Source organism: Chlorocebus sabaeus, chromosome 5 (genome assembly GCF_047675955.1).
Source record: "Chlorocebus sabaeus isolate Y175 chromosome 5, mChlSab1.0.hap1, whole genome shotgun sequence".
NCBI lineage: Eukaryota > Metazoa > Chordata > Mammalia > Primates > Cercopithecidae > Chlorocebus > Chlorocebus sabaeus.
Genome location: NC_132908.1, coordinates 14,571,887 through 14,591,597, shown reverse-complemented (window position 1 = coordinate 14,591,597; position 19,711 = coordinate 14,571,887). Strand labels below are relative to the sequence as shown.

The window sequence follows — 19,711 nt, the reverse complement described above, 5'->3', positions numbered from 1 at the left end:
CCCAGACTGGTCTCAAACTCCTGGCCTCAAGCAATCCTCCTGCCTCAGCCTCCCAAAGTGCTGGGATTACAGGCGTGAGCCACCATACCCAGCCTGGGTCTTCATTCCTGAAACTCCTGTGTCATGTAAAACTTACATAAAATGAATTCATTATGCTTCTCTTTTGTTAATCTATCTTTTATTATAAGAGTCTCAGCCATGAACCTAGTGACGGGTGAGGAAGAGAAGTATTTTTCTCTGTCGTGGGAGCATGAGGAAGGACCGCTTAATGGATACAGGGTTTCCTTTTGGGGTGAAGAAATGTCTCAGAACTGGATAGAGGTAATAATCGTACAACACTGTGAATGTACTAAATGTCAATACATTGAACGGTAGATTATTCACTATAAAATCCTTAAGGGTTTATTTTATTTATTTATTTATTTATTTATTTATTTATCTTTTTTTTTTTTTTTTTTTTTTTTTGAGACAGAGTCTCTCTCTCACCCAGGCTGGAGTGCAGTGGCACCGTCTTGGCTCACTGCAGCCTCCACCTCCCAGGTTCAAGCAATTCTCCCACCTCAGCCTCCCGAGTAGCTGGAACTGCAGATGCCCGCCACTACGCCCCGCTAATTTTTTGTATTTTTAGTAGAGAAAGGATTTTGCCATGTTGGCCAGGCTGGTCTCAAACTCCTGACCTCAGGTGATCTACTCGCCTCGACCTCTCAAAGTGCTGGAATTGCAGGCGTGAGCCCCTAACGTGCCCAGCCAATGGTAAATTTTACATCATGTAAATTGTACTTCAATTAAAAAAAAAAAATCTCTCTCAGAAGAGATGACATATAAAGCTTACCTAGTCCCAGTTCTGGATAAGCATTTGAGAAATAACAGAGCCCTGTGTGAGGCAGAGCCCATCTCTAGGAAAATGGCTCTCTCGTCTCCTGGATGCTAGCCCAGCCTCCTGGGCCCCAGCTGAGCCACTCTTCAGGATGTCGTTTGCACTGGTTTTAACCAGCAGGATGTGCTCTAGGGACGCTTTCGCTGTGTCTATTTAAACAGGATGAAGATGGATGAATCCTGCAGCGACGGCTGTCGGGTCTCCAGCACTAAGACAGCACTTCAAACACAGAGTGGGTGATGCGGTCTTACCCCAATATGCTCAGTGTGGGAAGAACCAAACGGAACCAAAAGGCAAACTTTCGTTCCTTGTCAAAGTGATGGCCACTTTTAAGAGCCAACTGCCGGCTGGGCACGGTGGCTCAAGCCTGCAATCCCAACACTTTGGGAGGTCAAGGCGGGCAGATCACAAGTTCCGGAGTTCAAGACCAGCCTGGCCAACGTGGTCAAACCCCGTCTCTACTAAAAATACAAAAAATTAGTTGGGTGTGGTGGCACGCACCTGGAATCCCAGCTACTCGGGAGGCTGAGGCAGGAGAATCACTCAAACCTGGGAGGCGGAGGTTGCAGTGAGCTGAGATTGTGCCATTGCACTCCAGCCTAGGCAACAGAGTGAGACTCTGTCTCAAATAAAAAAAGAGAGAATGGAGATCCTGTTACATACATTTTCTTGGATCTCATTTTTCTCCTTCAATGGTATCTCTAAAACAACTATTATTGTTCTAATTTATTCTTCTTGACAGCTGCATAGTATTTCACAGCAGATGAATGATAATTTATTCCACCATTCTTCTCCTGATGAGCCTCAACTTTGTGGCCAGTATTTTTGCACATAGGTGTTTTTATTTCCATTGGATAGAATCCCAGGAGAGGGGCGGGGCGTGGTGGCTCACACCTGTAATCCCAGCACTTTGGGAGGCCAAGGCAGGTGGATCATCTGAGGTCAGGAGTTTGAGACCACCCTGGCCAACATGGCGAAACCCTGTCTCTACTAAAAATACAAAAACTGGCCGGGCGCGATGGCTCACACCTGTAATCCCAGCATTTTGGGAGGCCAAGGCGGGTGGATCGCGAGGTCAGGAGATTGAGACCATCCTGGCCAACACGGTGAAACCCATCTCTACTTAAAACACAAAACATTAGCCGGGTGTGGTGGCAGGCGCCTGTAGTCCCAGCTACTTGGGAGGCTGAGGCAGGAGAATGACGTGAACCCAGAAGGCGGAGCTTGCAGTGAGCCGAGATCGCACCACTGCACTCCAGCCTGGGCGACAGAGTGAGACTCCGTCTCAAAAAAAACAAAAAACAAAAAACTAGCTGGCTGTGGTGGCGCACGCCTGTAACCCCAGCTACTCAGGAGGCTGAGGCGGGAGAATTACTTGAACCTTGGAGGTAGAGGTTGCAGTGAGCTGAGATCGTGCCACTGCACTCCACCCTGGGCAACAAAGACTCCGACTCAAAAAAAAAAAAAAAAAGTAAAGAAAGAATCCCAGGAATGGGATTGCTGGGGTCAAAACTTAAGAGCATTTTATATTGAATAGATATTACTGCTTTCCAAAAAGGCTGTAACACTGAACAGTGTCTCTTATGACCCTGTTTTCTGCATGAAATTAGAAAGTCTTTTAAGTGGACCAGTATATTTATAATGTTTTTAAATTTCAAATTTTGGCTGGGTGTGGTGGCCAAAATTAAGTGCTTGTAATCCTAGCACTTTGGGAGGCCGAGGCAGGAGGATTGCTTGAGTCCAGGAGTTCAAAACCACCTTGGACAACATATTGAGACCTCCGTCCCTCCATATATATTTTTTTAATTTTTTTGGCTGGGTGCAGTGGCTCATGCCTGTAATCCCAGCACTTTGGGAGGCCGAGGTGGGTGGATCACCTGAGGTCAGGAGTTGGAGACCAGTCTGACCAATATGGTGAAAGCGCGTCTCTAGTAAAAACACAAAATTTAGCCGGGTGTGGTGGCGGGTGCCTGTAGTCCCAGCTACTCAGGAGGCTGAGGCAGGAGAATCACTTGAACCTGGGAGGCGGAGGTTGCAGTGAGCCGAGATCACACCATTGCACTCCAGCCTGGGCAACAGAGCAAGACTCCCTCTCTTTAAAAAAAAAAAAAAAAAGAAAAACAAGAAAAGAAAAAGCCAAGCACGGTGGCTCACGCCTGTAATCCCAGCACTTTGGGCAGCCGAGGCAGGCAGATCACGAGGTCAGGAGATCAAGACCATCCTGGCTAACACGGTCAAACCCTGTCTCTACTAAAAATACAAAAAAGTAGATGGGCGTGGTGGCGGGGGCCTGTGGTCCCAGCTACTCGGGAGGCTGAGGCAGGAGAATGGCACGAACCTGGGAAATGGAGCTTGCAGTGAGCCGACATTGTGCCACTGCACTCCAGCCCGGGCGAAAGAGTGAGACTCCGTCTCAAAAAAAAAAAAAAAAAAAAAAATTCAACTTTTATTTTAGATTCAGGAGGTACATGTGCAGGTTTGTTACAAGGGTGTATTTCATGACGCTGAGATTTGGGGTCTGGGTGAAAACATCAGCCAGATAATGAGCAAAGTACCTAATAGGTAGTGTTTCAACCCTTCCCTCCAATCCCTCCTCCCTCTTGTAGTCCCCAGTGGCTGCCGTTCCCATCTTTGTGTCCATCTGCACCCGATGTTTAGCTTCCACTTATAAATGAGAACACGCATTAATTCACTTAGGATAATGGCCTCCAGCTGCATCCATGTTGCTGCAAAGGCCATGATTTTGTTCTTTTTGATGGCTGGTGGTATGGTGTATATGTACCACATTTTCTTTATCCACTCCACCGTCGATGGGCACCTAGGTTGATTCCATGTCTTTGCTATTGTGAGTAGTGCTAAGCGGTCCAGTCTATGTAATGGGGCCTTATCGTTTTTTGTTTCTGTTGTTTCAGAAAGATGTGACTTACTCTGAAATGCTGCACCTCACCTATGCTGGCATCTACGAATCAAAAAGTTAAGGTGTGTAAAGCACCTAGCCCAGCCTGTACCCATCACAATGCTGTCGCTTGGCTGCCGGTTCCCATTCATGGTACCTATTCCTGTTACTTTGTATCTGATCTGAAAATCTCACATCTTTCCCTCAAAGCAGAGGACAAGGATGCTAATCTCACGGCAGCATCAGGAAGAAATCCTTTTTTTTTTTTGAGACAGAATCTCGCTCTGTCACCCAGGCTTGAGTGCAGTGGTGCGATGTCAGCTCACTGCAACCTCTACCTCCCAGGCTCAAGTGATTCTCATGCCTCAGCCTCCTGAGTAGCTGGAATTACAGGCTTGCACCACCATGCCCAGCTAATTTTTATATTTTTGGTAGACAGGATTTCGCCACATTGCCCAGGCTGGTCTTGAACCCCTGAGCTCAAGTGATCCCCCCGCATGGGCCTCCCAAAGTGCTACAATCACAGGCGTGAGCCACCGCGCCTGGATGCTGATACTTTTAAATGGTTAAGACTTGAGGCTAATGACAGTGTTTTTCCTTGCCTATCACACTGAGAGCACTTAGAAGACCTTCTTTCCTTCTGAGACATAATCAACTACTATGGTTTTTTTCCCTTCAAGATTTCTGATCAGCCCCTTCTTTCAAACCCACTGCTCCTGTAGACTCCAGCCCTGTGTCTACAGGATATTTTGACATCCAGGCCTCATGATGGGATAATTCCAAACCCTCCTAGCAGACCTTCTTATCCCCAGGGCCCCTGACTTTGCATCCAGTTGGCCACCATTGGCAGACAAGCCTTCCTAAAATGCTACTTCTGGCCAGGTGCAGTGGCTCATGTCTATAATGCCAGCATGTTGGGAGGCCGAGGCAGGTGGATCACCTGAGGTCAGGAGTTTGAGAACAGCCAGGCCAACAGGGTGAAACCCCATCTCTACTAAAAGTACAAAAATTAGCCGGGCGTGGTGGCAGGTACCTGTAATTCCAGTTACTCAGGAGGCTGAGGCAGGAGAATTGCTTGAACCCGGGAGGCGGAGGTTGAAGTGAGCCATGATTGCGCCACTGCACTCCAGCCTGAGTGACAACAGCAAGACTCTGTCCCAAAAAAAAAAAAAAAAAAAAAGTTACCTCTTTCCCTCCATCCCTTGTCCTGCAATGGCCCCATATTGCCAGTCCTTTTTTAATCCACCAAAGTCTAGTGGTCCTGCTCAACCATCCCTTTTATCTCACGACTCCTCCAATGCAGCCAAGCGCATGCACGCCTCCAGAAATCTCCATGCTCATTGTCACCTCCATTCTTCCCTGAGGCTGGTTCACCCCACTTAAATTTAACTTCTCTCTTTTCCTTCTCTCCAACTATTCAGATACTATTTGGTCAATTCCCACTTCACATCCTCTTCTATTAACATGATCGCCACCATTTAATGACAGCACTAGACTCTGTGAAGGGCTTTCACATATTATTTCATTCAATCTTCTTAATTAGCCTTTGATATGGTTTGGCTGTGTCCCCATCCAAATCTCATCTTGAATTGTAATCCGAATTATAATCCCCACGTGTGGAGGGAGGGACCTGATGGGAGGTAATTGGATCATGGGGGCGGTTTCCCCCACGCTGTTCTCATGATACTGAATGAGTTCTCACGAGATCTGGTTGTTTGATAAGTGGTGCTTCCTTCGTCTCTGTCACGCTCTCCTGCCACTTTGTCAAAAAGATGCTTGCTTCTCCTTCTCCTTCTCCTTCGCCTTCCGCCATGATTGTAAGTTTCCTGAGGACTCCCCAGCCAGGTGGAACTGTGAGTCAATTAAGTCTCTTTTCTTTACAAATTACCCAGTTTCAGTATCTTTATAGCAATGTGAAAACCGACCAATACATCCTTTGAGACAGATCCTGTTACTATCCCCATTTTATAGATGAGAAAACTGGAATTCAGAGAGGTTACGTAACCAGCCCAAGATCACACAACTATTATGAAGTGGTGAAGCCAGGATTCAAATGCAGGCAGAGCTCCTGGTCTCCAACATTACATTAATATGCCCCTATATTGACCTAGAAATCCTTCTTGAGCATTCAAAGAAAGTCTTTCTCTGTGAAGCTACAAGTCTTCAGAACAGAAAGACTCTTCCTGCTGCATTTTTGTGAATGTCTTCAACTTCCACTCCAGTTTGACCCTGAAGGCACTTTGAAGTGATGAGATGTAGTCCTCAAGCTTACAGGAGGAATGTTTGTAATGGAAAGGGAAATTAATGAGCCAGAAAACAGAATCAGTTCTAAGAAACACAGAGACATGTCTAGTTGACATTAAGCATCTATATTGATGGCAGCTTCAACTAATCCTGGGAAATTAGGAAGGCAGCAGAATTAAGTCAACCTGTGCTGGGTTCAAATCTCAGCCTTACCACTTATCAGTGGAGTGACATTGGGCTAATTGCTTAACCTCTCTAAACCTCAGTTTCCTCCTCTGTAAATAGAGCAATAAATGGCCATATTATGCCTCATCTCATAGAATGTTTTGTAAGGAGTGGAAGATGCACGTAAAACATGCACAGAGTGGCTCACAGGAAGAACTTCACGTGTGTTATTTCTTATAATCATTTTCTTTATTTTTATTTTTTTAGAGACAGGGTCTCACTTTGTTGCCCAGGCTGGAGTGCAGTGGTACAGTCATAGCTCAGTGCAGCCCCAGACTCCTGGGCTCAAGTGATTCTCCCACCTCAGCGCTCCCAGGAAGCTAGGACTACAGGTGCACATCATCAAACTCAGCCAGTTTTTATTTATGTATTTATTTTGTAGAGATGAGGTCTTGCTATGTCACCCAGGCTGGTCTTGAACTCCTGGGCTCAAGCCATTCTTCTGCCTCAGCCTCCCAAGAAGCTGGGATCACAAGCATGGGCCACTATGCCCAACTAACTTCTTTATTTTTATTTTTGTAGAGTCAGGGTCTTGCTTACTTTCTGTCTCTATACAATAGTTTGCATTTTTAAAATAATTTCATGTTAGCGGACTCATACAGTATATACTCTTTTCTTTCTTTCTCACGTCTTTCACTCAGCATGATGATTTTGTGATCCATTTACCTAGTGTATCTTTAGTCCGTTCCTTGTTACTGTTGAGAAGCATTCTGTTGTATGGTTATACCACATTTGGGTTGTTTCCAGTTTGAGGCTATTCTTAAAAAAGCTGCTATGAATATTTGTGTACAAATATTTGTAGAGACACATGTTCTCATTTCTGTTGGGTAAATACCCAGAAGTGCACCGTCTGGGTCCTATGAGTGGTGTATGCTTAAATTTTTAAGAAATGACCGGGCCATTTCCCCCCATGTGACATTTCCACCAGCAAGGCATGAGAGTGCCAGTTGCTCTATATCCTCTCCAGCACTTAGTATGATCAGTCCTTTTAGTTTTAGCCTTTCCAGTGGCTGCATAGTAATATCTCAGTGAGGTTCCAATTTGGTTTTTCCTAACAATTAATGGTGATTCCACGTATGTATTTCCTTCTACTCTTTCTTATTAAGGCTCAGCTCTTCGGGAAAGTTTTCAGAAGGCCCAGGGTTGGCTAAGCCCCTCCTCTTTGCTCCATTAGCTGCCCTGCTCCCAACCCCCTACTTACTCACACACCTCTATTAAATCAAAAAAGTTTACCTTTTTATGTGCCTGTTGCCATAGCTGTAAAGCCAATAATATAATAATTAACATTTACTAAACACATACCATGTACTGGCCTCTGTATTGAATGATTTCCAATCTGTGTCTCATGGAATTCTCAGCTATCCTAAGTAGAAACTATTACTGTCACTGTTGTGCGGTTGCAGAAACCAAAGCTTAAGAGGTGAAATAACCAGGCGTGGTGGCTCATGCCTATAATCTCAGCACTTTGTGAGGCCAAGACAGGAGGACTGCTTGAGGCCAGGAGTTGAAGACCAGCCTGGTCAACATACCAAGACCCCATCTCTACAAAGATATTTTTTAAATTAGTCAGGCATGGTGGTGTGCACCTGTAGTTCCAGATACTTGGGAGGCCAAGGTGGGAGGCTTACTTGGTCCCAGAAGGTCGGGGCTTGCAAGAGCCGTGATTGTGCCACTGCACTCCAGTGTGGGCAATGAAGCAAGACCCTGTCTTAAAAACTGACTTTGAGAAACTTCCTCAGATCTATATAATTCCTCATGATTATCACTGAGAACAGATATAGACAGCAAAAGATTGCGATGGGGAAAAAATGGTTTAATAATTCATTCGAAGGCCAGAGCCAGGGCATGGCAGAGCCAGGTCTCAAAATAAAGGCTCTCTTGAAAGCCCACACTTATAACCAATACACTAGAAACCATCTGTTCTTTAATGGTAGGGCCACCATATACTCATACTGTGAGGCCGGCTCCTCCCACCCAGCCTGGCAGGCATTTATTAACAAATACCGTCTGCTAAACAGAGCTGAGCCTTCATACTGCTATCATCAATAACATTTAGTGACATGTATTCATCACCATGCTTTCCTGGCATGATTCTGTTTAATTCTCCGGGGATTAAAGGCATCACTATACCCATTTTACAGATGAGGAAACTAAGGCTTAGGGAAGTTAGCCAATTGTCCAAGAGCACAGTGCTAGCAAGCAGCAGACAGAAATGGACCACAGTATGACAGGGAATTTGTTAAGGGTGAGGTCAGGACCCCTCTAGCTCTGTTCCTCTAAAACGAGTGAACAGGAGGCGCTCACAACAACTGAATAGTGAAGAAATGAATGGATTGTATGGTAAGCGTCTTTTGGGGAACTTGTGAGTCAAGTACTAAAAGAGGGCCTTTACCTGTGCTGGCTTCCACCCAACCCCCAAGCCCGTTCACATAAGTGAACCAGGCAGTCCCAGGATCCATTAAGCCAAGGGGAAAGAAACAGGAAAAAAAAAAAAAAAAAAAGGCTGGTGCGTGGACCCTGGCCTTTGGAATCTCCACCTGTATGCCTAGGGCACATAGCTCACCTGAAATCCCCTTCTCTACTCTCTTCCCCTTTCAAAACCCTGTTTATCCTTCAGGCCCAATGCAAACACCCCTCTTTGCTGTTGGCCTGCAGCTCCCCAGTGAGAGCCAACTTCTTCCCTAATTTCACACTTTTTTTTTTTTTTTTTAGAGAGAGTCTCGCTCTGCTGTCCAGGCTGGAGTGCAGTGGTGCAATCTCTGCAACCTCTACCTCCCGGGTGCAAGGAATTCTTGTGCCTCAGCCTCCCGAGTAGCTGGAATCACAGGTGTGTATCACCACATCTGGCTAATTTTTTGTATTTTTAGTAAAGACAGGGGTTCAGCATGTTGACCAGGCTGGTCTCGAGCTCCTGATCTTAGGTGATCCTCCTGCCTCGGCCTCCCAAAGTGCTGGGATTACAGGCTTGAGCCACCACGCCCGGCCCACACTTGAACTTTTCCTTTAGCATGTGTTTCATTCTACTGCTTTATAAGTTGCAGTGGATTTTTGTTTGTGTTTGTTTGTTTTTTGAGATAGGACCTCACTGTCGCCCAGGCTGGAGTGCAATGGCGCCATCTTGGCTCACCACAGCTTCCATGCCCCCCAGGCTCAAGCGATTCTCTCACCTCAGCCTCCCAAGTAGCTGGACCCACAAGCGCACCACCACTTCATCTAATTTTTTGTATTTTTGGTAGAGACAGAGTTTCGCCACATTGCCTAGGCTGGTCTCAAACTCTGGGGCTCAAGTAATCCTCCCCTCCTAGGCCTACCAAAGTGCTGGGATTACATGTGAGAGCCACTGCACCCGGCCTGTGGTGTGTCTTTTTGTTTTTTTGTTTTTGAGACAGGGTCTCAGGTCTTGCTCTGTCGCTCAGGCTGGAGTCCAGTGGTGCAATCTCAGCTCACTGTAACCTCCGCCTCCCTGGTTCAAGTGATCCTCCTGCCTCAGCCTCCAGAGTAGCTGGGATTACAGATGCACGCCACTATGCCTGGCTAATTTTTGTATTTTTGGTAGAGACGGGGTTTCACCATGTTGCTCAGGCTGGTCTTGAACTCCTGACTTTAAGTGATCCACCCACCTCGGCCTCCCAAAGTGCTGGGATTACAAGTGTGAGCGAGCACGCCTGGCCCTTGGGTGTTCTTTGTAGCTGTGTCTCTCACTCTCCAAATCTGTAAACCTTTTAAGAGTGAAGCCTGGGATTCTGTCTTATTCCATCTCTAATCTCTACAGCGCCCAGCACTGAACCAGGAATAACAGACAGTGGATAGGAACATCCAGAGGTAGAGAGGGTTTAGAATCGGGTTCCAGCCCTACCACCTAGCTTTATGCCTTTCAGCAAGTTTCTTAACCCGCTGAAACCTCGGTTTCCCCATGTTTAAAATGGGAATAATAACTTTCCCTACGTCATAGGGCTGTTATGAGAATTTAATGAGCTCAAGTCCATAGCTAAAACTCATTGAATGGATATTATTATTAATACGTGTTTAATAACGAATCAGTCCAAGAATAGGCATGATTAATTTTTTTCTTCAATTAACGCATGAGAAGGAAACTCTTTAAACAATATAATGTTATGAACAAAGTTATGAGCAGATATTACCCAACTGTGTAAATAATTGGGCTTGTTCAAAGTACATTCTAGATACTATCATATTCGTAATATTTCTATCCCTGCTATCATAGTTTTGCAATAATTTACATAGTTGCCTGTCGAGACAGTGCAGAATCGATCCCTCTCTTATCTACTGCACCTCTCTGGTGCAATCTCGGCTCACTGCAATCTCTGCCTCCTGAGTACAAGCAATTCTCTCACCTCAGGCTCCCTAGTAGCTGGGATTATAGGCACCCATCACCACGCCTGGCTAATTTTTGTATTTTTAGTACAGACGGGGTTTCACCATGTTGCGCAAGCTAGTCTCCTTTTTTTTTTTTTTTTTTTTTCTTGAGACAGTGTCTTGCTCTGTCACCCAGGCTGGAGTGCAATTGTGTGACCTCGGCTTACTGCAACCTCCGCCCTCCTGGTTCGAGCGATTCTCCTGCCTCAGCCTCCCGAGTAGCTAGGATTACAGGCATGCGCCACCATGCCCTGCTCATTTTTGTATTTTCGGTAGATGCGGGGTTTCACCATGTTGCCCAGGCTGGTCTCGAACTCCTCACCGCCTGGGCCTCCCAAAGTGCTGGGATTACAGGTGTGAGCCACTGTGCCCGGCCTCCCTCTCCTAAGTCTTAACCCGGTGATCTTCCAGAGGACAGCCCATGGGGCCCTTGTCACACTTTTCACACTCAAGGAAATTGCCACCACTTTTCCAAAATAAAATTGATTAGGAAGGAATCATGGACTATATCAAATGCTGCTTGCATTGATCATCACTTGCCCCGCTATGGACTTATCTAGTACTCAACAAACATGACCTTTTAAAAACAAAAACCAGGCTGGGCTCAGTGGCTCTTGCCTATAGTCTCAGCACTTTGGGAAGCTGAGACACGCAGATTGCTTTTGAGCCCAGGAGTTCAAGACCAGCCTGGAAACACACCCCATCTCGACAAAAATTCAAAAATTAACAGGGCTACCGGGCATCATGGCTCACGGCTGTAATCCCAGCATTTTGGGAGGCTGAGGCAGGCAGATCACTTGAGGTCAAGAGTTCGAGACCAACCTGGCCAACATGGAAAAACCCCATCTCTACTAAAAATACAAAAATTAACCAGGCATGGTGGTGGGCGCCTGTAATCCCAGCTACTCGGGAGGCAGAAGAATGGCTTGGACGCAGGAGGCGGAGGTTGCAGCAAGCCGAGATCACACCACTGCACTCTAGCCTGGGCAACAGAACGAGACTCCATCTTAATTTTTTTTAAACGGGCTCTAGTGGCATACACACTTGTAGTTCCAGCTACACAGGAGGCTGAGGTGGGAGAATCCCTTGAGCCCAGGAGGTCGAGGCTGCAATGAGCCGAGATCTCACCACTGCACTCCATCCTGGGTGACAAGCGAGACCCTGTCTCAAAAACAAAAAAAATAACAGTTCATATTAGTCTCTTGGTTAAAATTTGTCAGCAGTTTCTCCTGCAATGAGAATAAATTTCAGACTTTTTGTTTGTTTTTTAATCACGACCTAAAAGGCCCTACCTAGTCTGGCTCCCCTCTGATTCACCTGCCCTCCACCCTGACTCACTGTGTTCTAGCCACCCTGGCTTTCTGTCTCTTCCTCTAGCACACCAAGGCCTTTACGTTTACTGCCTGGATTCCTGCTATTTATACAGCAAAATGTCACCTCCTTAGAGAAGCACTTCCTGAACACCAAATGAAAAGTATCCCTTCCCTGTTAATTCCCATGTAACACTTATTATGACCTAAACCGTCTTGCTTGTTTGCTTATGTATTATTTGACACTTTTACTCTCAACCCAGGTCTTAACTTCCCCTAAATAGAATTACGTGGGAAGGGACTTTGTTGAGAAATCTCAAGACTGTATCTGCAGCCCCTAGAACACTGCCTGGCACTTGTAAGGCACTCAGTACCTATTTATGGAATGAATAAACGGGATTTGGGGAGCAAATGATGGTCGTTTTTCACTTGTTATTTTCATATCTCAGATGAATTTAAATTTTTATAAATATATGTATTACTTCTAGAATCAGAAAAAAAGAAATAATGCAAAACCAAAATAAAATAATAAAGTGAGCCTATGTAACCAAACAGAAGAAAATAGTTCAAACCCTTCCCTAAGACTCTATTATATAGATTGCCAACAATTTGCATTATTTCAGTCTCCACACTGTTTATGAAACTGAAACACTGGCCAGTTTAACAATCTGCTTGCTAGTCAGTATACAACCTTGAACTTTAAAATAATAGTCATCACCACTGGGCTTATGGAAAGATTGCAGTTTGAACGTTCTACTTCATTCCAATCTCCTACTCACAGAGCATTTATTTCTCCCACTATGCCTTTGTTGATTTTTTAAATATTTTATTTTATTTTATTTTATTTTATTTTTTGAGATGAAGTCTTGCTCTGTCACCCAGGCTGGAATGCAGCAGTGCAATCTCAGCTCACTGCAACCTCTGCCTCCTGAGTACAAGCAATTCTCTCACCTCAGCCTCCCTAGTAGCTGGGATTATAGGCGCCCATCATCACGCCTGGCTAATTTTTGTATTTTTAGTACAGACAGGGTTTCACCGTGTTGGGCAGACTGGTCTCGAACTCCTGACCTCAAGCCATCCGTTCACCTCCTGAAGTGCTGGGATTATAGGCGTGAGCCACCACACCCAGCCAGTTGATGCTATTAACTCTCCTGGCATTCCCCTCTTCCGCCCCCATCTCCTCCACTTCCCCTGTCCAAAATCTTGATCATCCTTAAAGACGCATTCAAATCTATCAAGAAATAGCCACAGCAGCAGACAACTGTGTTTCTGAAAAGCTCTGCGCTTTTTCAAAAGGCACCTTGTCTGCACGTCTCCCTCAATTAATTACAGTTGGTTGAAAGCAGTATTTTTATATATCTAACCACACTGAAATGTCACTATACATTTTCCAACTGAGTGGGGAAAAAAACCTTCCTGCTAGTGGAAAAACGCTGTCAAAGGTGGTTGGGAGCAATTACTTTGAATCTTTCTCAAAGGAGAAAATACTAGATGGTTTGTAAGGGTGCAGAAACCTTTCCCCACGTGTTCCCAAGAGGAAGGCAATATGTACAAAATCATTAACTTAGAATTTACTAAGAAATGGAAGCAATGAAAAGCTGTAACTGGCGAGCTTGGAATAACCTCTGCAAATACTGCTGGGGGCCATCCTCTTCTGTCCTCCTATGACAACCATTCAGCCTTGACTGAACACTTTCAGCATGCGAGGCCCTATGCTAAATGCATCATATACATATCTCATCTAATCTTCCAAGAGTCCCAAGTGCGCATTACTACAATTATCCTCATTTCACAGATGAGGCAACTGACACACAGAGATGTTGAGCAATTTTCCCAGGGTCACAAATCTACCAAGTGACAGCTGAATGAGGCTGGTTTGAACTCATTCAGCCTAACTTCAAAACATTCCTTCTTTGCTACTCTGCTATAGTACATTACATATCTTTTATCTAAAAACTATAGTTGAAATTTAAAATAGCAGTCAACACAACCTTAACTAAAAAAGACCAGTTCTGCAGTCTCCCTCCCCTCTTCAATTCTGTTTAATTTACACCTACTCAGTGTTTAACATAAAATATTTAAAAATGTGTGGAAGTTAAACAGAGCATGGCTTCTTTTTAAGGGCCCTCTTCTTTTCTCCAGCATTTCACGCGTTACAACATTGGCTTGGCAATTGTTATGCCATAGAAACAAAAGCACTAATTTTCACACTTCATTAATAAATAAATGGAGGGCCCAGGCTTTATAGAATGGATACATAGATACCTTGAGAGTTGAAAGAGTGTTCCAAAAAAGGTTTAATCAAACACCCGCTGGTTGCAAACAAGAGTCTAGGCTGGGCATGGTAGCTCACACCTGTAATCCCGGCACTTTGGGAGGCCGAGGAGGGCGGATCACTTGAGGCCAGGAGTTCGAGACCAGCCTGGCCAACATAGTGAAACCCCATCTCTACTAAAAATACAGAAATTAGGCGTGGTGGTGCATGTCTGTAATCCTAGCTACTCAGGAGGCTGAGGCAGGAGAACTGCTTGAACCCGGGAGGTGGATGTTGCAGTGAGCTAAGATTGTGCCACTGCACTCCAGCCTGGGCTACAGAGCAAGACCTTGTCTCCAAAAAAAAAAAAAAAAGTCTAGAAAATAAAACTTGCCAGATTCAAGTTTCAAAAGTTAGACTCTGGATCCGTATTTTAAGAATTTCAAGTTTCACCAGGAGCGGTGGCTCACGCCTGCAATCCTAGCACTTTGGAAGGCTGAAGTGGGCAGATCAGCTGAGGTCAGGAGTTCCAGACCAGCCTGGCCAACATAGTGAAAACCCCTCTCTACTAAAACTACAAAAATTAGCTGAGCATGGTGGCAGGCGCCTGTAGTCCTAGCTACTCCAGAGGTGAGGCAGGGGAATCGCTTGAACCTGGGAGGCGGAGGTTGCTGTGAGCTGAGATCATGCCACTGCACTCCAGCCTAGGGGACAGAGTGAGACTCCATCTCAAAAAAGAAAAGAAAGGAAAACCAGATTTGAGGATCCACACAACTGCAGATCAAGAGCTGTTCCTCTTGCCTTTGACTAGGAAGCAAGACTCAGAGGGTGAGAAGGACTGTATACCAGACCTTTTTTTTTTTTTTTTTTTTTTTTTGAGAAGTCTCACTCTGTCGCCCAGGCTGGAGTGCAGTGGCGCCATCTAGGCTCACTGCAAGCTCAGCCTCCCAGGTTCACGCCATTCTCCTGCCTCAGCCTCTCCAGCAGCTGGGACTACAGGTGCAACCCGCCACACCCCGCTAATTTTTTATATTTTTAGTAGAGATGGGGTTTCACCGTGTTACCCAGGATGCTCTCGATCTCCTGACCTTGTGATCCGCCCGCCTTGGCCTCCCAAAGTGCTGGGATTACAGGCGTGAGCCACCGCACGTGGCCTTATACCAGACTTTTAACAGTGTGCAACATAGGACTCAGAAGTACAAAAATTTCAGGGTTGAAACTGCTATAAATTGGGTGCTTGCTGCAATTTTCCTGCATGTTTCAAATTTTTTCTCATAAAATGGTAAGAATATAAAAGGCTGTAAGAGCAGTATTAGAGAACTGACCAATATTTACATAATTCCTTGCACAGTAAAAGCAGGTTCTCTCTATAAATGTCGTGCAGTAACAGAATGGAAGTGAACAGTATGTATTAAGCACTTAACCTTGAGTTCTATATGTATCATCTTATTTAGTATTCACAATAAAACCATAAGGTAGGTACTATTATCTCTATTTTCAGAAAATGAAGGCAGAGTGAGGTTCAGCAATACTCCTACTAAAGTCACATAGCCAGCAAGGCACAGAGTGAGGATTTAAAGCAGCACTCGTGTGAACAGCTTCTATTCTGCATGGACCCAGCATTTTTTCAAGGCCTCTGTGTGCTTCAGAGACTAACAGGGCTGCCATATATTTATAAAATCACTGAGCATGTTCTGCGACCATCTCAATAGACTTAGGAAGTTTTCTGAAACAGCAAAAGCAATAAACCTTCATGTTAAAAGCAGGCTCTGCGGTCCAAGAGACGTGGGTTCAAATCCTGGTTCTGCCACTTAACTGTCAGATCACCTAACAAGTCCCAGTTTTGTTTTGTTCTTTTTATCTATGCAAGGGGAGTCTTAGTATGGCAGGACGTTGTCGTGGGGACTAAATGAAATGATGCATTTAAAGTTCTCAGTACATGGTCATCTAGCAATAAAAGGCAGCCATTGTTGAGATTATTTTGAGCTTGTAAGAAACGGAGACTCTCATGGAGATACAGAGTAGAATGATGGTTACCAGAGGCTGGGGAGGGTATTGGGAGGTGGGGATATAGAGATGGTTAATGGGTACAAAACTATAGATAGACAGAATGAATAAGATCTGGTATCTGATGGCACAACAGGATGACTACAGTTAACAATGTACTGTACATTTAAAAATAACTAAAAGAGGCCAGTTGTGGTGGCTGACGCCTGTAATCCTAGTACTTTGGGAGGCCAAGGCAGGCAGATCACCTGAGGTCAGGAGTTCGAGACCAGCCTGGCCAACATGGTGAAACCCCATCTCTACTAAAAATACAAAAGTTAGCCGGGCATGGTGGCAAGCACCTGTAATCTCAGCTACTCTGGAGGCTGAGGCAGGAGAATCACTTGAACCCAGGAGGCGGAGGTTGCAGTGAGCCAAGATTGTGCCATTGTGCTCCAGCCTGGGTGACAGGAGCGAGACTCCATCTCAAAAAAACAAACCAACCAACAAAAACTAAACTAAAAGAGTAAAATTAGTCACACAGCTGGGCTTTTTTAAAAAAAGGAATGTAATTGGATTGCTTATAACACAAAGAAAGGATAAATGCTTGAGGTGACGGATGCCCCATTTACCCTGATGTGATTATTACACATTGTATGCCAGTATCAAAATATCTCATGTACCCCATAAATATGGACACCCACTATGTGCATTTAAAAATTAAAAAAGAAACAGAGACCCTCAGCCCTGACACCCTGATGTTATGCCAAAACACCAAGTCATTGGGTCTTGAAAGGATGAACTAGAAAGAAGGATCAAGGTTAAAAAGGGAGGAAAAAAAAGAAAAGAAGGGAAGAGGTTGGCAGCACTATGACATCCATCCTAGCAGATGAACCTCTAAGACATTCGACTGTGATTTCAACTTCAACCCGTCAGAATCAGAACACAGTTGAGCCCTTCTAGGAAGATTTTCTAAACCCATAATTACAGGTATAGAGAAAGGGAGCGCACACACAATTTTCTACCCGGTGAGGACAGAAGATCACATTCACAATACTTTAGCCCTACATCGCTCAGAGATCCGTGCTGGGGCAGAGCGCGGAGCAGTGACCCAGAGCCGAGGCAGGAACCTGCAGGGTCCGTGAGAAGGACGAGAGGGCCTTTCCTTACCAGCCTGGTGGGCAAGGCATGTGAGAGCAGCAGCTTTGGGGAGCCCCTGGGTTTGCAGGGACCTCCAGTGACCCTGGAGCCCCTGACGCTGCCTCTACACTTTGAGGACAGGAGTTTCAACTACTGTATCCTATTAAGGAAAAACAAAAATCCTTCGTTTACTTAGAAATATTGACATCCAAACACCGCAGAGAGAACCAGTAAATAAATACGGCCGGTCTATTTCGAAACTGCCTTCTGGGGTTGTACCCAAGCAGACTTTAATTGAGTCAAGAGAGAAAGGAGAACGGTGTGTGCATGGTTCATCTTCTGACCCTCTTGCCGCCGCAAGCCTTCCACCCCGACCCAAGGAAGGCGGGCGGAGGAAAAGCTGGGAATTTCAGGTGTACCCCGAAACCTCACACAGTGGGGAGGAAAGCAAGCAGAAACCCAGCGGACACTCCCCCCTCTCCAGGGACGTGGGCGCTTTCCAGGACGGTCCTGCGTCTCCAGCGCCCTGGCGCATCCCAGGCGGAGAGAGGATCCTCCTCCCTGGGCTGTGGGAGAGACCAGACTTTCCAGGACCAGCTGCGAGCTGACGGATCCGGGACTCCTAAGTCCAGCCCAGGCTCCTGCCTTAGCTGCCTGGCCACCTCCCAACCCTCCCAGTGAGGCTCAGTCAGGAGGGTCCCCGCTTTTGTTCGCGGGGAGAGCGCGTCGCTGCGCAGAGCTGCGTATCCCCCTCCGCTGCCAGCCCCGCTGCGGGGGCGCTTTCCTGGGTCTGCTGGCGTTCCTCGGGCTCCCGCGACCACCCGCTCAGGCGCACGGATCCCCAGCTGTCCCCGGCCCCCCGCCCCAGTACTCACTTCTCCCCAGTCCTTCCGTTTTCCATGCCGTCTCCTCCACCGCCCCATAGCGCCTCAGAGGCTTCTCGGCTTCCAGATGGGTTGACAAAGATTGCTTTAACTCCATCGCTGATCCCCGCGGCCGGGTCGACGGGTCTCCCTTTACTCCATCCCCGCTGCAGGCTGCAGGGAGGGAGGTGGCTCCAGCCAGCAGCGTTTTAAGGGGCTGGGCGCCCGTGACGCGGCTCCATCTCTTCCGCCGCCAGCTCCGGGGAGCGCCTACTGGTACCCAGGAGGGGGAGGGATGCAAGGCACATGCGCAGTGGAGGCTTGGTGGGGAGGCCTGGGGGCTGGGTAGGGAGACAGAGGGGCAGGTGATAACTCTAAGAAGAACAACAAACACAACAACTAAAATAAAACCAACCCAAAGGAAGTGAGAACAAGGCCCCTGCCTATTCCAGAGCCCCTAGTGATGCTTGGCACGGGGCTGGCACTGTGGGCGGCTTGCAAGCTGTCAGCGGGCTGCGGGTTTTGAGTGGTATTGGTGAGCCTGTCTCTATCTGTAGGCGATGGATCCATCTTTCTGGGGATTATGCAGGGGCGTGAGTGTGGACCTAGATCTATGGGTTCTGGGCTTGGCTGATTGCGTTTCTGTGAGAATCTCTGTCATGTGCATCTGTGTATATAATTTGAAGTGGGGCAGTGGATGCCTATGTCAGTTCCATATGTGTTTGCATGCACTTGGGGGGGAGAGAGAGAGAGAGATGAAAATATTCTGGACACAGGTATAGCAGAGCTGTTTGGAGCATGGGGCTTTACTTTCCAGAAACCCCAGAGGTTTATCTTTAAACAAACAAAAAAATCCATGGCAGCGGCTGGGCGCGGTGGCTCATGCCTGTAATCCCAGCACTTTGGGAGGCCAAGGCGGGTGGATCACTTGAGGCCAGAAGTTCGCGATTAGCCTGGCCAACATGGTGAAACCCCGTCTCTACCGAAAATACAAAAATGAGCCATTTGTGGTGGTGACGGCCTGTAATTCCAGCTACTTTGGAGGCTGAGGCAGGAAAATCTCTTGATGGTGCCATTGCACTCCAGCCTGGGCAACAAGAGGAAAACTCCATCTCAAAAAAAGAAAAACGAAAAAAATAAAATGATATCCCAGTAGGAAACAAGGAAAGAATAAGAACAGGCATTTCATGTGGGCAGAGGAGGAAGGACTAAGGTGAGAAGCTGCTCAACCCCCTTAGCAATAAGGAAAATGTAAATAAGAATATATCATCCGATAGGCAAAAACTAAAAAAATCTAACAATCATGTGTTGTAAAAGGTGTGGATTTTTTTTTTTTAGAGAGAATCCAAAAATGCTGGGGTTACAGACGTGAGCCACCATGCCTGGCATAATTTGAACTCTTATCTAACACAAGTGGGAGTATAAATTGGCACAACTAATTTTTTTTCTCTATGTCACCCAGACTGGAGTGCAGTGGCACAGTCTTGGCTTACTGCAACCTCCACCTCCCAGGTTCAAGCTGCTGAGTAGCTGTGACTA

At 46.2% G+C, this 19,711-nt stretch overlaps 1 protein-coding gene across 1 annotated transcript in view; it reads right to left on the bottom strand.

Moving 5' to 3' along the window:
- The window catches only part of BMERB1 (bMERB domain containing 1), a 188,840-nt gene that overhangs the window by 146,464 nt on the left and 22,665 nt on the right, over positions 1–19,711 (bottom strand). The window contains exon 2 of the mRNA XM_007986401.3: positions 18,185–18,513. Within this exon, the coding sequence (XP_007984592.1) occupies positions 18,185–18,290 (106 nt within the window). The 5' untranslated portion in view covers positions 18,291–18,513. The remainder of the gene's footprint in view (positions 1–18,184; positions 18,514–19,711) is intronic.